At 38.3% G+C, this 17,289-nt stretch overlaps 2 protein-coding genes and 1 non-coding gene across 5 annotated transcripts in view; 2 read left to right on the top strand and 1 right to left on the bottom strand.

Annotated features, from left to right (window-relative positions):
• LOC133545477 (oocyte zinc finger protein XlCOF6.1-like) overlaps nucleotides 1-17,289 on the bottom strand; it is a 97,621-nt gene that overhangs the window by 11,055 nt on the left and 69,277 nt on the right. The window contains exons 1-2 of one of the 3 annotated variants that reach the window (XM_061891116.1): nucleotides 3,451-3,937; nucleotides 1,949-2,016 (exon numbers count right to left, since the gene is read on the bottom strand). The exons of 1 other annotated variant lie outside the window; for it this stretch is intronic. In XM_061891116.1, coding sequence (XP_061747100.1) covers nucleotides 1,949-2,016; nucleotides 3,451-3,637 — 255 coding nt within the window. In that variant the 5' untranslated portion in view covers nucleotides 3,638-3,937. Of the gene's footprint in view, nucleotides 1-1,948; nucleotides 2,017-3,450; nucleotides 3,938-17,289 lie in introns of those variants that run through there. One more of the 3 variants, XM_061891112.1, reaches the window with a different exon arrangement.
• LOC133545054 (uncharacterized) lies at nucleotides 4,317-11,057 on the top strand. Its single transcript, XM_061890359.1, has 2 exons — nucleotides 4,317-4,821; nucleotides 8,906-11,057. Exons 1-2 carry the CDS (start codon nucleotides 4,650-4,652, stop codon nucleotides 9,391-9,393), a joined length of 660 nt encoding a protein of 219 aa, XP_061746343.1. The 5' UTR covers nucleotides 4,317-4,649; the 3' UTR covers nucleotides 9,394-11,057.
• Nucleotides 14,701-14,773, top strand: trnaf-gaa (transfer RNA phenylalanine (anticodon GAA)). Its single transcript has one exon. It is a non-coding gene; the product is annotated as a tRNA-Phe (tRNA).

Genomic DNA, 17,289 nt, shown 5'->3' with positions numbered 1-17,289 from the left:
AAGGTGGCAATAAATACTGATAAAATTGAGGACTGCTCATCAAACACTTATTTGGAACATCCCACAGGTGTGCAGGCTAATTGAGAACAGGTGTGTGCGATTATTGGGTATAAAAACAGCTTCCATGAAATGCTAAGTAATTCCCAAACAAGCATGGAGCGAGGGTCACCACTTTGTAAGCAAATTGTTGAACAGTTTAAGAACAACATTTCTCAACGAGCTATTGCAAGGAATTTAGGGATTTTACCATCCACGGTCCATAAAATCATCAAAAGGTTCAGAGAATCTGGAGAAATCACTACACGTAAGCGATGATATTACGGACCTATGATCCCTCAGGTGGTACTGCATCAAAAACCGAAATCAGTTTGTAAAGGATATCACCACATGGACTCAGGAACATTTCATAAAATCACAGTAACTACAGTTGATCGCTACATCTGTAAGTGCAAGTTAAATCTCTACTATGCAAAGCCAAACCCATTTATCAACAACACCCGAGCTCACCTAAGATGGACTGATGCAAAGTGGAAAGGTGTTCTGTGGTCCGACGAGTCCACATTTCAAATTATATTTGGAAACTGTGGACTTGGTGTCCTCCGGAACAAAGAGGAAAATAACCATCCGGGTAGTTATAGGCGCAAAGTTCAAAAGCCAGCATCTGTGATCGTATGGGGGTGTATTAGTGCCCAAGGCATGGCTAACTTACACATCTGTGAAGGCACCATTAATGCTGAATGGTCCATACAGGTTTTGGAGCAACATATGTTGTCATCCAAGCAACGCTATAATGGACGCCCCTGCTTATTTCAGCAAAACAATGCCAAGCCACGTGTTACAACAGCGTGGCTTTGTAAAAAAAGAGTGTTGGTACTTTCCTGGCCCGCCTGCAGTCCAGACCTGTCTCCCATCGAAAATGTGTGGCGCATTATGAATCGTAAAGTACGAAAACGAAGACCCCGGACTGTTGAACGACTGAAGCTCTACATTAAACAAGAATGGGAAAGAATACCACTTTCAAAGCTTCAACAATTAGTTTCCTCAGTTCCCAAACGTTTATTGAGTGTTGTTTAAAAGAAAAGGTGATGTGACACAGCGGTGAACATGCCCTTTCCCAACTCCTTTGGCACGTGTTGCAGCCAAGAAATTCTAAGTTATTTATTATTTGCAGAAAAAAAAAAAAGTTTATGAGTTTGAACATCAAATATCTTGTCTGTGTAGTGCATTCAATTGAATATGGGTTGAAAAGGATTTGCAAATCATTGTATTCTGTTTATATTTACATCTAACACAATTTCCCAACTCATATGGAAACGGGGTTTGTATAAGTGGCATTATGATCAGTAATGTAGATGCACGTGCTGTCAGTCATGTTATGTTACTGATACATGGTAGTGGACTATACTTTTATAGTATTACTTGGCTATAAAAAGCTGAATGAGTTCTTATTAGTATGAGTGCACATGTGTCTTAAAGGCCTACTGAAATGAGATTTTCTTATTTAAACGGGGATAGCAAGTCCATTCTATGTGTCATACTTGATCATTTCGCGATATTGTCATATTTTTGCTGAAAGGATTTAGTAGAGAACATCTATGATAAAGTTCGCAACTGGAGAAAAGCCCTGCCTCTACTGGAAGTCGCAGATGATGACGTCACATGTTGATGGCTCCTCATATATTCACATTGGTTTTAATGGGAGCCTCCAACAAAAACAGCTATTCAGACCGAGAAAACGACAATTTCCCCATTAATTTGAGCGAGGATGAAAGATTTATGTTTGAGGATATTGATAGCGAACGACTAGGAAAAAAAAAAAAAAAACGCGATTGCAATCGCGTTGCATTGAGACGGATCCATGTGTTTTTAGAGACATTTACTAGGATAATTCTGGGAAATCCCTTATATTTCTATTGTGTTGCTGGTGTTTTAGTGAGATTAACAGTACCTGATAGTCGGAAGTGTACGTCCACGGCCGGGTGTTGACGCGCAGTGTCTCGGGGAAGTCGACGGCAGCTGTACGGGAGGCACAAGCTCAGCTGATATCCGGTAAGTGGCGACTTTTTAACCACAAGTTTCTCACCGAAACCTGCTGGTTGACAGGTGGTCGGGATCCATGTTTGCTGTGATCCATAAAAAAGCTTCACCTCCGTGAATTTTAAACAAGGAATCACCGTGTGTCTGTGTGGCTAAAGCCTAAAGCTCCCCAACTCCATCTTTCTACTTTGACTTCTCCAATATTAATTGAACAAATTGCAAAAGATTCAGCAACACAGATGTCCAAAATACTGTGTAATTATGCCGTTAAAGCAGACGACTTTTAGCTGTGTGTGTGTGCAGCGCCCATTTTCATAACAGCCCGTGACGACACGCGTACACGTCATCATTACGCGACGTTTTAAGACAAAATTCCCAGGAAATTTGAAATTGCAATTTAGTAAACTAAAAAGGCCCTATAGGCATGTGTTGCAATGTTAATATTTCATCATATTATTTCAGACTGCATGGTCGGTAGTAGTGAGTTTCAGTAGGCCTTTAATGGTTATGTTGTTTGAGTGCTAATATTGTAATTGTTATTAAGAACACTTGGTATTGCGTCCAACTTTTTTAAAGTTAAAGTACCAATGATTGTCACACACATAATAGATGTGGCGAAATTATTCTCTGCATTTGACCCATCACCCTTGATGACCCCCTGGGAGGTGAGGGGAGCAGTGGGCAGCAGCCGTGCCGCGCCCTGGAATCATTTTTGGTGATTTAACCCCCAATTCCAACCCTTAATACTGAGTGCCAAGCAGGGATGTAACGGGTCCCATTGTTATAGTCTTTGGTATGACTCGACCGGGGTTTGGACTCACGGCCTACCGATCTCAGGGCGGGCACTCTAACCACTAGGCCACTGAGTAGTTTTCCAAGCTACGAAATGTTTTCATTTAGTAGCACCAGTGCCCGAGTGAAAAAGCTAAGCGTACATCCCTAGTTATCATTGAATATATATTCTACAACAACATGACGGCAAATTGTTAGTTGCAAGCATGAACGCTTAACTAATTCCTAAGCATTTTTATTCCATATAATTAGTCATTGTAAAACATGTTTTTAAAATATGTATACGTTCTGTTTAATCACCAATGGTAACATAAGCAAGCCTGTGATGATTTAGTAATATTTTGTTGTAAAAAAAAAAAAAAAAAGTAACTTTAAGCTTGCTGTTGTTTAGATTTGCTAGACTACCTCTGTAACAAAACCCAGGAATATTTTCTGTTGATTATCCATGTTCTTCTTTAGTTACATTACTCTGTTCCATGAATCTTCTTTCATTTGCATGCCAGATTGTTTACTTTCACTTGACAAGGCTACTCCACTCACATCAATTAAACCAAATGTCATTTTCTTGTTAACAATCAAATACAAAGTTAGTAAAGATGTGAGAGTAAGAAGTAAACAAACCTGTTCTGTGTAACACAACTTGATGTTTCTTGAAAACAGCGTCCAGTAGTTGATTGTAATCCTCTTTTGTTCTACAAAGTTCCGCCTCGTATTCTGCTATCGTTCTTTCTAACACTACAAATATTTCTTCAACGGCAGCAGTTAGTCGCTGATCCACCAACGCTCTCAACATTTGTAATGTAGACATTTTCACACAATCACAACACTTTACTCTCACACTTGATCTCTACTTAGCGACGAGTTGATAACTTCTGTGTCTTCTGTTAGCAGCTAACAAGCTAAGCTAACTAGCAAGCTAAGGTAACAAACAAAGATAGCACGAGAAGCGGCACAGTGCTTTTAGCGCATTGAGACGACTTTGTCATTTACTAAATAATCAAATATGTATTTTATACGACGTAAATATTTCAAACTGGAGAACAAACAATAATACTGACTTATTAGCGTCCTGCTTGCGGCTTTCAGCGTCAATGTGCTTTCACGACAGTTAGCACACTTGACGTTACAAAACAGTACTGTTCTGTTCTGCCGCCTTCCTTGTTTAATTATTTTTATAAACCTTTATTTATAAAACTGCAACATATACAAAAAATCGATAAATAATAATGATCAAAATAAGTACAAAAACAGTGCAAATCAGCGCCAGCGGGTTGTAAACTCAATAATGTAACTAAAATAGAATGCTGTAGCAGATTTGAGCTTAATCGAGCTATTACCATTGCAGTACAAAGTCATCATTGTTTTGCAGAAATAATTACCGAAGCCAAATTTGTTAAGTGTCTTGAAGATACATTCATGTGACAATAGCGTCTGTGTTTTCTCTTCGTCCACTTGGCTGTGACGTCATTCCCAGCTTCCGGCGTAAACGGAAGACAGCAGAACAGAGCAGTCCTAACTTGTGACGGCACTTCGACGCAGAAAGCCGCGAGCAGGACGCTAATATGTCAGTATTGTTATTTCTTCTCCAGTTTGAAATATTTATGTCGTATAACATACCTCTTTGATTCTTTATTTAAGAACATAGTCGTCTCGCACTGTGCCGCTTCTCGTGCTATCTTTGCTTGTTAGTTAGCTTAGCTCGCTAGTTAGCTTAGCTTGTTAGCTGCTAACAGAAGACACAGAAGTTATCAACACATCGCTAAGTAGAGATCAAGTGTGAGAGTAAAGTGTTGTGATTTTTGAAAATATCTACATTACAAATGTTGAGAGCGTTGGTGGATCAGCGACTAACTGCTGCCGTTGAAGAAATATTTGTAGTGTTAGAAAGAATGATAGCAGAATACGAGGCGGAACTTTCTGGAACAAAAGAGGAAAATTATCAACTACTGGACGTTCTTTTCAAGAAACATCAAGTTGTGTTAAACAGAACAGGTTTGTTGACTTCTTACTCTCACATCTTTACTAACTTTATATTTGATTAATAACAAGAACATGACATTTGGAATATATAATATAATCACAATGACCAGTGGTGGAACAAGTCAGAGCTGGGCCGGGGGCGGTCCCCTTGACAGGGCCCCCTAAACCTAAATAATAAAGCTAATTCTAACATAATCTTATAACACACACATGCCTCTCTGGGTTTACCGCCAACAATCTTTAACCAGGTTTTACATAGTTTCCCAGCCATCAATTTTTGCTGAAATTTGCATTTTCCCGACATGTATTTATGTTCTCACTTTCACCACAGCATCAGCCCGTTCACAGGATGTAGAAAAATTATCAAAGGGGATCAGATTTTTTTTAACTTTGCCTATCATTCACATCCCTACTGTAAGACAATAACATGTTTTTGTTTTTTATGTAATTTAATTCCTAAACAAATGTTAGCAAAACCTTAACTATCCTAATTCCAACAATGGAGTCAATGGGAGCGCCTCTATTCCGCTCACTAATCCAATCCACTTTATTTATATAGCACATTTAAACAACAATAACGTCTCCAAAGTGCTGCACAGCCATGTTAAAAACAATATAAAAAAAAAACAATATTTTGCTCCACCAATGACTGAATAAAAACAAAAACTAAATAAATATAAAACCAATATAAAAAAAAATATACTAATAAATATGATTAAAAAGTATTTTAAAGGGTAAAATCAATCAAAACAGTAAAATAGAAAATCAAAGTGTATAAAAAAACACAGAGGACAGAGGACCACACAACTCACGTAGTGTTAAAAGCCAAAGAATAAAAGTGGGTCTTAAGACGAGACTTAAAACTCTCCACTGTGGAAGCAGTTTGAACATGGAGGGGCAGAGTGTTCCAGAGCTTAGGGCCGACCACAGAGAAGGCCCTGTCTCCCCTGGTCTTAAGTCTGGTTTTGGGCACCACGAGCTGGAACTGGCTCTCGGACCTCATCCAAATGAGATATATTGAGGTGCCAGTCCATGTAAAGATTTAAAAACAAACAGCAATGTTTTAAAATCAATTCTAAAATGAACAGGGAGCCAGTGCAAACTTTCAAGGATTGGGGTTATATGCTGGCGTTTCCTGGCCCCTGTTAAAAGTTGTGCTGCCGTGTTCTGGACTAACTGCAAACGGGAGAGAGCTTTTTGGCTAATGCCAGCATAAAGTGCATTGCAGTAGTCCAGGCGACTTGAAATAAAAGCATGCACGGCATGTTCAAATAGGTTAAAAGATAAAAACGGTTTAACCTTTACTAAAAGACGAAGGTGATAAAAACACGTTTTTTAAAACGCCATTGACTTGTTTGTCTAGTTTAAAATCGCTGTCTATAGTGACTTTTATTAGTAGATTGCACAGTGCAGTACATATTCCATACAATTGACCACTAAATGGTAACACCATCCGGGTGTTTTTTTTAAAAAAGTGTTTCAACTTGTTTAAGTTGGGGTCCACGTAAATCAATTTATGATCAATGAAAAGGGACAGGAGGTAGAAAATGGATGGATGGATGAAGAAGACACATCACAATATAAACATACAGGATCAAAGTTGGCTTTTGCGCCGCTTGCTTAATGATATCATACAATGGAAGACCACATCGACAGGCTAAAAAAATTAGCAGTACGATCTTTTTTAACTTGTACAAAGGTTAAACAAATAGGAGTTTAGTTGAACAAAACTGACATAAGACAACAGAAGCAGTTTTACTTATATACATATATTCACCAAACTGTGTAGAAACTAAACTTCGTACTATTAGGCCATCATGTTCATCAAACCTTAAAACTCTGATTTAGTATGGGACATAATACAATAGTTTCCACTAACAAAGACCCCAAAAGTCCAGATTTGTAATCACTGATTTGTATTTTTGATGTTCAGTTGGCCGACCAGAGGAATTAGTTTTCATGACAGCTAACTGATTACGGGCGAGCTAATAGCTAAACTAGCTTGAAACGAGAAGAAATAAGTGCTTCATATGTTTTCCCATTCAAAATCAATTGGCCATTTTTCTAACTTCAACCATTTCCACATTTTCAATCAATTCAAACCATTCCACCTTCAACATATTTCAGTATTCCTGGACATTCAAACTTACATTTTTCCAAGTTCTAAAAATTCCAGGAATTCCCAGAATTCATGTTTTTTCAAACCCTTTTTTAACCCTTTATTCTGGCGACTACTCATTGCACATATTTCAACCCGCTTCAACCGTTCCACCTTCAAATCATTCCTCTTAATCGGGTCAAAAAACAAAGTTGTTTTTGGAAATTGAAAAACTCCCGGTTTTCTCAAAATTCCAGGAATTCCATAATACCATTTATCAATTAAAAATGTCACTACTTCAACACTTCAATTCATTTAGAACATTCACAATGTTTAGCATTTTCCAATGAAATTCTGCTTTCCCGAAATCATCAAATTTCTATGAAATTCCTTTTGGAATTAAAGTTGCACCACTCCCACGTTTTTGATCTGATACAAACCGCTCCTACTTCGAAATATTCAGCCTGTTCAGGAATTGTGTGCTCCCTTTCAACACTTTCAAAATTCACAGATTTCCTGGAATTCCCAGTGTTTATGGCATTTTCCCAATTAAAATACACTGTATTATCCATTTTTCAAACTTCCCCAATTCCCACATTTTTCAACTAATTTAAACCATTCCACCTTAATCACATTCAATCCATCCTGAAAATTCAAATAACCATGTTTCCACATTCAATAAATTTACGGGAATGACTCCTTTTTTCCAACCTTATTTCCAACCTTCTTTAGTGCAGTGACTCCTTTCACATTGTTCAACCCATTTCCACCGTTCAACTGTCAAAACATTCCTCTTAGTCAGGACAATAAACTAAGTCGGTTTAAGAACTTGAAAAATTCCCGGTTTTTACAAAATTCCGTAATACCATTTTTCAATAAAAAAACTGTTACTACTTCAACATTTCTTGACTATTTTAAACAATTTTAACACCAACTCATTCAACTCATTCATGCTGTTAATCATTTTCAAATAAATCCCGCTTTTCCCAAAATTCCCAAATTTCTAGTAAGTTACCATTGAAATGAATCGAACATTTTTCCACGTTGCACAATTCCAACATTTTTCAACCTATTCAACCATTCCACATCAACACATTCCACCCATCCTGGACATTCAAAGTAACACTTTCCCAAGTTTTAAACGAAATTCCAGTTTTCCTGGAAATTCCAACTCTCCAACATTCAAGCCATTCCAACATTCAAAGTATTCTTATATTCATACTACATTCTGTCAGCATTTCAGTTCAACTTCAGCATTGCATCATTCACACACAATTCCTTCAGGAATTGCTTCATTCAGTTATTATTATTATTATTATTATTATTATTATTAATATTATTAATTATAGCTTACCTCATTGTATGTGTGGACTACATGAATGATGCCTTCTCAGTTTTCACTGTAACGCAATTTGAGTGTCTAGAAAACGCACTAAATTATTCTAATTAATTATTACTATTATTAATAAGGTAAACAAGTTATCTTTTGAAGGAGTAGTCAGTAATCTGATTACTTCTTCCCAGTTTAACTGTGGCGACACTACCTAAATGAGAGCAAAACAGATGTCTTCTTTTTTGGCCATTATGTTGACTACTTTCGTTTTCTTAGAGTAGACATGTCTCTAAAGATGAATGTGAAAATAATGTAATTATTGTCCACCAGCAGGGGGAACTCATCACTAGTACTACTGCGTGGAGGCTGGCATGTGGTACATTATTTCCTGTGTGTGTATGACTTATTCAGAGGGAGAACAGCACACTAGTATGGATTGCAGGAATTAAATTTAGGATGTTTTTATATGAATAAGGTGGATTGAGCGTTGGCCTGGCAAGACATTGCCCTGAAGCTCTTCTTCATGTGTCAGCTGGAAGTACCCTGACTGCTGTGAGGGGAAACTGATGAGATTATGAGATCATATGTTGGTGCAGGACAATGTCTCATGTGACTGAGCAACGTTGGACTTTTCTAAAGAATGTTTGTTTTCTCCTGTCCCGCAGACCTCGAAGAAAAACCTCTACCTCATGAGCAGGAGTTGGAACCACAATGTCCCTACGGACATGAGGAAGAAGAGGTTCCACATTCCCAACACATTAAAGAGGGAGGGCAGGAGCCACAGTCCCCCCACATTAAAAAGGAAGCAGCAGAACACAGCATCAGTCAAGAAGGAGAGCACATTGAAGGACTGGAGGAGTCCCCAGTGACTGGTGTCCCTGTGAAGAGTGAAGATGATGAGGTCAAAGGTGAAAGTGAGGAGGAGAGAGAGGCGGAACCTCCAAGCAGCAGCTCAACACAACACATGACAACAGAAGCTGATGGAGACCACTGTGGAGGATCACAAGCAGACAAGCTCTTAGCTCCACTATCAGATAGTGATGACACAACGTCACACTCTCCTGACACTGATGATGAAGACTCTAAAGATGATAAGACATGTCACACTGACAACACTCACTTCACACGTTCTCTCTGTGACAAAATCTTTTAAAAAAAATGGTGTCTGAAAAGACACATGAGAACACATACTGGAGAAAACCCTTTTACCTGTTCACTTTGTAGTAAAGGTTTTGCACAAAGTCACAATTTGAAAGTGCACATGAGAACGCACACTGGTGAAAAACCTTTTATCTGTTCAATCTGTGGTAAAGGTTTTACAGAAAGTCAGAATTTGAAAAGACACAAGAGAACACACACTGGTGAAAAATCACATTCCTGTTCAATCTGTGGTAAATATTTTGTACAAAGTTAACATTTGAAAGTACACATGAGAACACACTGGTGAAAAACCTTTTTCCTGTTCAATGTGTGATAAAGGTTTTACACAGTCACCATTTGAAAGAACACATAAGCACACACTGGTGAAAAACGTTTTTTCCTGTTAAACCTGTGGTAAAGGTTTTACACAAAATCAGTGTTTGAAAAGACACATGAGAACACACACTGGTGAAAAAACATATTCATGTTCAATCTGCAACAGAAGCTTTTGTGACCAATCAAACCTTATAAGACACATGAGAAGACACACAGGAGAGAAAGTGTTGAGTTGCAGTGTGTGTGGTGAAAGATTCTCTTATAAGTACCAGTGTAAGAAACACAAGTGTGCTGGTGAGAACAGCAGCAGCAAATGAAACTTCAGGATTTGAAATAAACTGTCAAGACTTTAATTTTGACTTTCTAACAACATCAGCACATATAACATGTGTGACGTTGTTTGTGTAACAATCTTTTCAATATGGGGCGGCATGGTGTAGTGGGTAGAGTGGCCGGCCAGAAACCTGAGGGTTGCAGGTTCGCTTCCCTACCTACTGCTATCTAAAAAATTGCTGCCGTTGTGTCTTTGAGCAAGACATTTCACCCTTGCCCCCAGTGCCGCTCACACTGGTGAATAAATGATGAATGAATGATAGGTGGTGGTCGGAGGGGCCGTAGGCGCAAACTGGCAGCCACGCTTCCGTCAGTCTACCGCAGGGCAGCTGTGGCTACAGATGTAGCTTACCACCACCAGGTGTGAATGAATGATGGGTTCCCACTTCTCTGTGAGCGCTTTGAGTGTTTAGAAAAGCGCAATATTAATCTAAGTTATTTAATATGCTTCTACATTTATATATTAAGTGTTTTATATTGGTGCTTTTTTTTAGTCAAGTACATGCATTTATATGCAACATTGTGTACTTTTATCAAAAATGGAAAAGAACAATTTGAAAAGTTGAGAGTAAACAGTACAAGACATATTTTACATACCCGTAAACATTTTATGTGTATATATATATATTCATCAGACAATTTTAGACGTATTCATAATACTGTTTTTAAAAGTGTTACATTTTTTTTTTTGTAATTGTTAATAATCCCATAGATTAGCACCTTTATATGATATATATATTTACTGGTTCACATCTGAAACATCTTCTGGACCACTTCAGGAAGCATATTATTATTTACTTTATACATCATTTGAACAGTTGTCTTTTATACAATTTTAAAATGTGTGACTTGATGAATCATTTGTTGGGTCTCTATAATCCGTTTTATTAATTTTCTTTATGAGTCTCTTTTGTAATATGATGATTGTGTTATGATTGTTTTATACTTTAACTTGATATGTATGTACTCAGACCTTTATGCAATAAAAAGTTAGAGAACATGGCTGAATTGTTGTGTAAGGATGGTTTCGTTTTTACAAACATACATTTGTGGATTAAAAAAAAATCCCTATTACTGTGTTATAAACATTTTTTTTACTTTGTTTACTTTTTCTTTTTTAACATCCCCAAAACAATATCAATATATTAATCAACGTTTGGAATGTCAGGCAATAGCCGATATTGTACATCATCTCACAAGGATTTACTTTCATTCATAAAATAAACTGTTTATTTTGTTTCCCTATTACAGAACGAACAAGTGTTGTCTTCAATTTGCAAAACAATATCTTAAAAATTATTTGAAGTTGTCAATCCGGGGCTTTTTTTCTTAAATTTGCGTTTGGAAGAATGAAAACTTTCAAATAATGGGTTTTATTTGTTTTTGTTCCAGAGAAAATACAGTAAAGAAGTAAAAAAAAAAAAAAATTACTGGAATTAAAATATTTTGAACAAAAGCCTTTATAATAGTTTAAAATATTTTATGTGTTTGCAGGTCGTACTTAATGAAATCTTCAAATACTAACATACTTTTTTCACTCAATAAGTGCATCAGCAACCAAATGCCTTTTTCAAACAATTGCTGTACAAAGATGGATTTGTTTCTCATTTTAATATAACAACAATTCCATAGTGGAGTATTGTGTGTGATGAAGTTGTGTTTGTACAAAGTTGTAAATTAGTTTCCAGTACAACACTTGCTAGTAGGGATGGTTACCGTTCACTTTTAGTTCCATGTTTTATGTGTTATATATGTAAGTATATTGTGCATTTGTATTTTGCCAACATGGTAGAATCACATGATAGGCAGGTTGTATCATGTTTTTCTGTCACCTTGAAAAAATGGCATAAAGAGGAAGAAGACAAGTATAAGAGTTGTGTGATAATATATACATAATCATTCTAAATAAATCTTCTGCTCTGTAGTCAGACTTGTCATCCACTTCACCACCAGCCCAATGGGTTTGAAAGTCTTACTGTTGTACAGGTTATATGTCGTAAATATCTTAAGCCAAAGCAACACGATGTTTAAATTAGGCTTAATACCAAAACGAGGCTTTACTGACTGCTTTCGTTGGACTTTAAAATCTCGTGGCCTTCTATTTGTTGCAGCCCCTACTTGCTGCAGCTTGAATGTCCACTAACCTCAGCCTGGCCTTCCACCGGCTCCGGCCGGCATATTTGCTTCCCTCTGCCTTGCTTTTCAACTCCCATAGCCTGGATGTCTGCCTGCTTCAGTCTGGCCTTGTTCTGGCTATAGCCTGGGCCTCTGTTAGACTTAGCTGGGCTTTCAAACCGCTGCAGCCTGGGCCTCTGGATTTAGAATCATCCCTCAGAACTGCTGGCATGGCTTTTCAGCCATAAGATTGCCCTAGATTTTCTTCTGGACCTCTTCCTTCACTTTCTAGATTCATACAGCTGTTATGGTTCCTCTTTTGTGTCAACCTCAAGACACAAGACATTATTTAGATTCTTTATTGTTTGTCTTGGGCTTCACGGTGGTAGAGGGGTTAGTGCGTCTGCCTCACAATACGAAGGTCCTGCAGTCCTGGGTTCAATCCCAGGCTCGGGATCCTGTGTGGAGTTTGCATGTTCTCCCCGTGAATGCGTGGGTTCCCTCCGGGTACTCCGGCTTCCTCCCACTTCCAAAGACATGCACCTGGGGATAGGTTGATTGGCAACACTAATTTGGCCCTAGTGTGTGAATGTGAGTGTGAATGTTGTCCGTCTATCTGTGTTGGGCCTGCGATGAGGTGGCGACTTGTCCAGGGTGTACCCCGCCTTCCGCCCGATTGTAGCTGAGATAGGCGCCAGTGCCCCCCGCGACCCCAAAAGGGAATAAGTGGTAGGAAATGGATGGATGGATTGTTTGTCTTAACATACTTCCAAATATCCATGCCAAGGAGGGGCAGTAAGGTGGAAAAAAGCATGAGTTGAGTGACCACCTTCAGAAAATGTGCCGGACATTTTTAGACAACCCAGCCTTCTCTCTAGCGGCATTAGATCAAAACAACTTTGGGTGGCTTCGCCCCTTAAAACGGAAGAGCCGAGCTAACTTGTCCCGTTATCCGAAATCTGTATGCAATATTCATAACATTCTTGGTAGTAAAATATTCTTCAACAACATAGCCTCATTTTGGCATATTTTCAATTAAAAATCGATTTTCAAGATGACTTTATAAAAGATTTGGTGAAAACTGACAACGTCTACGTTGTCAGCCCCCTATGTAAGTTTGAGCTTTAAAAAACACACATGAGCATTTCATTCGATTTGAAACACATCAGATCAGTCAATTATCATTAAATCATAATAGTGATCCAGGAATCAGAGTTAGTATCACTTGAACACTTGATCAAAACAGACCTCGTCTCGAGTCCCTCCTAAATCTTGATAAGAAATGTTATCATCGTGTCAAAAAATAAGGAAATCAGTTTGGAACTTAGTTTTAAGATAGATGTTTAATTTAAGGGGAAAACATGTACTGCCCTGTTTTAATCCATCAAATGTAGTGAAGAAGCAGATGCTTCTGTTATTGCAAATAGTTACAAATGTGTCCAAATCCATACAAGTTATTTCAATTTTGATAAAATTAAGTGCTAAAAAATTGGATACAGTGGACCCCTTGATAGCTCAGTTGGTAGAGTGGAGGACTGTCGTTGCTCATGCTGAGATCCTTAGGGTTCTGGTTCAAATCCAGCTCCAAGGATCACCCATTATGGTTTTATATGATGTTGTTAAAAAAATTATCAAAATACTGTCTGACTTCCTGAGGACGTCTGTTCAAAACCATTACCGCTTGGACCTTGGCCTCTATCAGGTATGCTAATGTCCGCTTTAACACCACCACAACAGCTCTATGAATCTTTGAAGTGAAGGGAGAGGTCTAGAAAAAGTGTAGGGCACTCTCATGGCTGACAAGCCATGCCAGCATGAAGCCTGCATGTATGAGGAGCGAAACTTCATCTAGGACAAACTGAACAATCCATTTGTGATCCATTTCATGACCTGAGAATACAATGACCTGGATGAAGGAGGACGTCCATTGACTTTATTTGTTGGATGACACAGAAATGTTCCCATAACATTAGGTATTAGCACACTGAATGAGATTCAGTTCCATGATGTCGTTCAAACAGAATGTCGCTTTAATAGATCGTTCAACATTAGACATCAGGGGAGCAAACACATTATCAATCAGAGAGGGTAGGTACAGCTGTGATCTTACAGTGGTTAGTACTCTGTGTTGTGGCTGCAGCAACCACGGTTCAAATCTGGGTCATGGCACTTAACTGTTTAAACTGCCTTTTTTTTTTTAAGCACGGTTCATCTACACTTGAAGACTTAATTATTAGCCTCCAAAGAACTTTTGAAATTTCTGAAAAATCTGCCAAATGTTTGCAATAATCATAACATTCTCGGTAGTAAAACATTCTTCAGAAGCATTTTGGTACATTTTTTAGAAGACCCTGAAATGCTCAGTCATGGAGCGTAAGACATTCTTTTTGAGCTTCCGGGATTCAAGTACCTGTTCTGCTGACCAATACGAGGCTTTGAGACCCCCTTGGAAAGGCCTCCTTCCACCCCTCAAAAGTCACCAATAGGGCAGACCTTGGTTACATTTTAATAAGAAAAACCAAGAAGCGTTTGTAAAGCTGAAATAGCTCAGTTGGGAGAGCGTCAGACTGAAGTTCTGAAAATCCCTGGTTTGACCCCGGGTTTCAGCACAGCTCTGTGTGCTTCTAATACTAATAATCTTTCTGTGGCTTGTAGAATACTGAAATTGTCTCCCTAACCTGCCAGCCTTGCTGGTAGAATCCTAACATCAGTTGTTACACACCTTTCCTCCATTTTTAATTTAGACAACTGTTACGTGGTTTAACGCTGTATCGTTCCTTAAGCCAATGTTTGGTCTTTAACTGACCCTTACACCGAGCTGCTTCAAAAACAAATGTGTTGCTTTGGGGGTATTTCTTCGACTGTATATCATGAAACTGAGAGTAATAAAGCTGGGCTCAGTGTGAAGTGAGGGTGCATCCAACACACCTACAGCAAAATATTAACCACAACGTGTTCATACAGATACACTGTCTAACAATGTATGTTTTAGGTATTGCGGTTAAACCTTCAGATGACCGCATTAACGCTCTCCCACCAGAGCTAAAGTGGATGTATGGGATTATTTTTGGATTTAATTTTTTTAAATGAAATAGGGAAAACACAATCGCTGTTAAAACATATTTAAATTAGGTTATAAGGACTGCTGCAGTGGGGTGAAGGAATGTCTTTTGAGAAACGTATGGAGGTTAGCATCAGGTATCTGGACAGGGACTTTAACCCTGGACCCTCAGATTAAAAGTCTGATTACTTTGCCGACTGAGCTACCCTGGCCCTTTTCTATGCTGATATGCCCAACATCTGAGAGAACAACCATATTGTCAATCTCAGGTGAAAGTGAATTAGTCAGCATGTTCAGTGACAAGCTGGGAACTGTCAAAGCTCAAGCTCGCCAATTGCTTGAACCCAAATCTCATTTTTAACAGTTAACCCAGTTTTACATCGTCATCAACAAAGAAGGTTTTTACCAAAAAAGAATCTTCTCTCCTGAAGTTGCCAACTCTGAGCTGGATTTAACTTGGATGGTCCCCAGAATTTTGCCAGAAGCATTTTGCTTCAATTTTTAGTGGAGGTTAGCTGCAACAGGTAGAGCTGGTGAAGGCCCAGGCTGCAACAAATAGAAGGTCACTAAATTTTGAAGTCCAACATAAGCAGTCAGTAAAGCCCTGTTTTGGTAGTAAGCCTAATGTAAACTTTGTGTTCCTTTTGCGTAAGATGTTTACTACTAATAATGGATTAGATTTATATCGCGCTTTTCTATTGTTATATACTCAAAGCGCTCACAGAGAAGTGGGAACCCATCATTCATTCACACCTGGTGGTGGTAAGCTACATCTGTAGCCACAGCTGCCCTGGAGTAGACTGACGGAAGCGTGGCTGCCAGTTTGCGCCTATGGCCCCTCCGACCACCACCAATCATTCATTCATCATTCATTCACCGGTGTGAGCGGCACTGGGGGAAAAGGGTGAAGCGTCCTGCCCAAGGACACAACGGCAGCAACTTTGATGTCCATAGGTGGGAAGCGAACCTGCAACCCTCAGGTTTCTGGCAAGGCCGCTCTACCCACTTCGCCATGCCGATACACAAGCTGTACTACAGTGAACTACATAGGGCTAAAGGCGCAATGGATATCGCGTCTGACTACGACTCCGAAGATTCTAGGTTCAACTCCTGGCTAGCTCAATGTATTTCTTTACTCTAACTGAAGCAAAAGTCAGCGCCATTTCTTCTGGAGTGTTTTTTGCATTTAAAATAAATATCTACTAACAGGAACATGCATTTTTTTGTCTTATTATTATTGTAAATAGATAACTTGAAGTTATATCTGTTGTTATACTCGGGGCATTCAATTAGAATAAAGTGGGTGAGGAAAAAGGTGAAACAATACAAATTTCGCCTGAGCACGCCTTCCTCTTGTTAGAGTAAATATTGTTGGGGCTTTGTATTTGTTCAATGATGATTTTTGAAAAAAGAGTTTTGTTGTTCCCTCTGGTAAGTGGTTGAACAAGATGTGAAACCAACCAGGTGCTCTGGCAAAATTAAAAATATCTATTTTATGTTATTACAGTATTGGCCTTGATGCATCATTTAATATGACTGATGTGTGCTTTGTGCTTTTACTTTATCTCTTGGTAAAGATGCATTATAAGCTCAGTCAATCAATCAATACTAACTTTCTTTTATTTATTTCTTTAGTTTATTTCAAACCTGAACATACTTACAACATAATACATCAGACAATTGTATATCATTTCACATTACATCATGTCCAAAAAAAGGAGTAGGAAGAAGCAAAGCTTATTTAATTCTACCCCTTTCCCACTTCAGAGCGTTTACAAATATATACATTCATTTACTGACCTTTTTTACAGTAAAATAGTAAAATGACATTTGTGAATGAGTAATACAACAGTTTTGTAATATGTAATTAATTAATTCAGTCATTATTAGCATACTGAGATGAAGAATATCTTCTTTTCAATAAGGTTGAAGTTTTTCTCATGATTCTTCTTCTTTGTACTTTGTAAGCACTATTAATTTGACCAACCTCTTAAACTGGATCATATCAGTACAATTTTTAACTTCATTACTTAATCCATCCATCTTCTTCCGCTTATCCGAGGT

This window comes from Nerophis ophidion, linkage group LG28 (assembly GCF_033978795.1).
Source record: "Nerophis ophidion isolate RoL-2023_Sa linkage group LG28, RoL_Noph_v1.0, whole genome shotgun sequence".
Lineage (NCBI taxonomy): Eukaryota > Metazoa > Chordata > Actinopteri > Syngnathiformes > Syngnathidae > Nerophis > Nerophis ophidion.
The sequence above is the reverse complement of the archived record's forward strand: the minus strand, read 5'-3'. Positions and strand labels throughout refer to the sequence as shown.

Coding starts and splice junctions, on each gene's coding strand:
- LOC133545054 (XM_061890359.1), top strand. CDS start 4,650: ATGTTGAGAGCGTTGGTGGATCAGCGACTAACTGCTGCCGTTGAAGAA. Junction 4,822..8,905: donor AGTTGTGTTAAACAGAACAG/GTTTGTTGACTT, acceptor CCTGTCCCGCAG/ACCTCGAAGAAAAACCTCTA.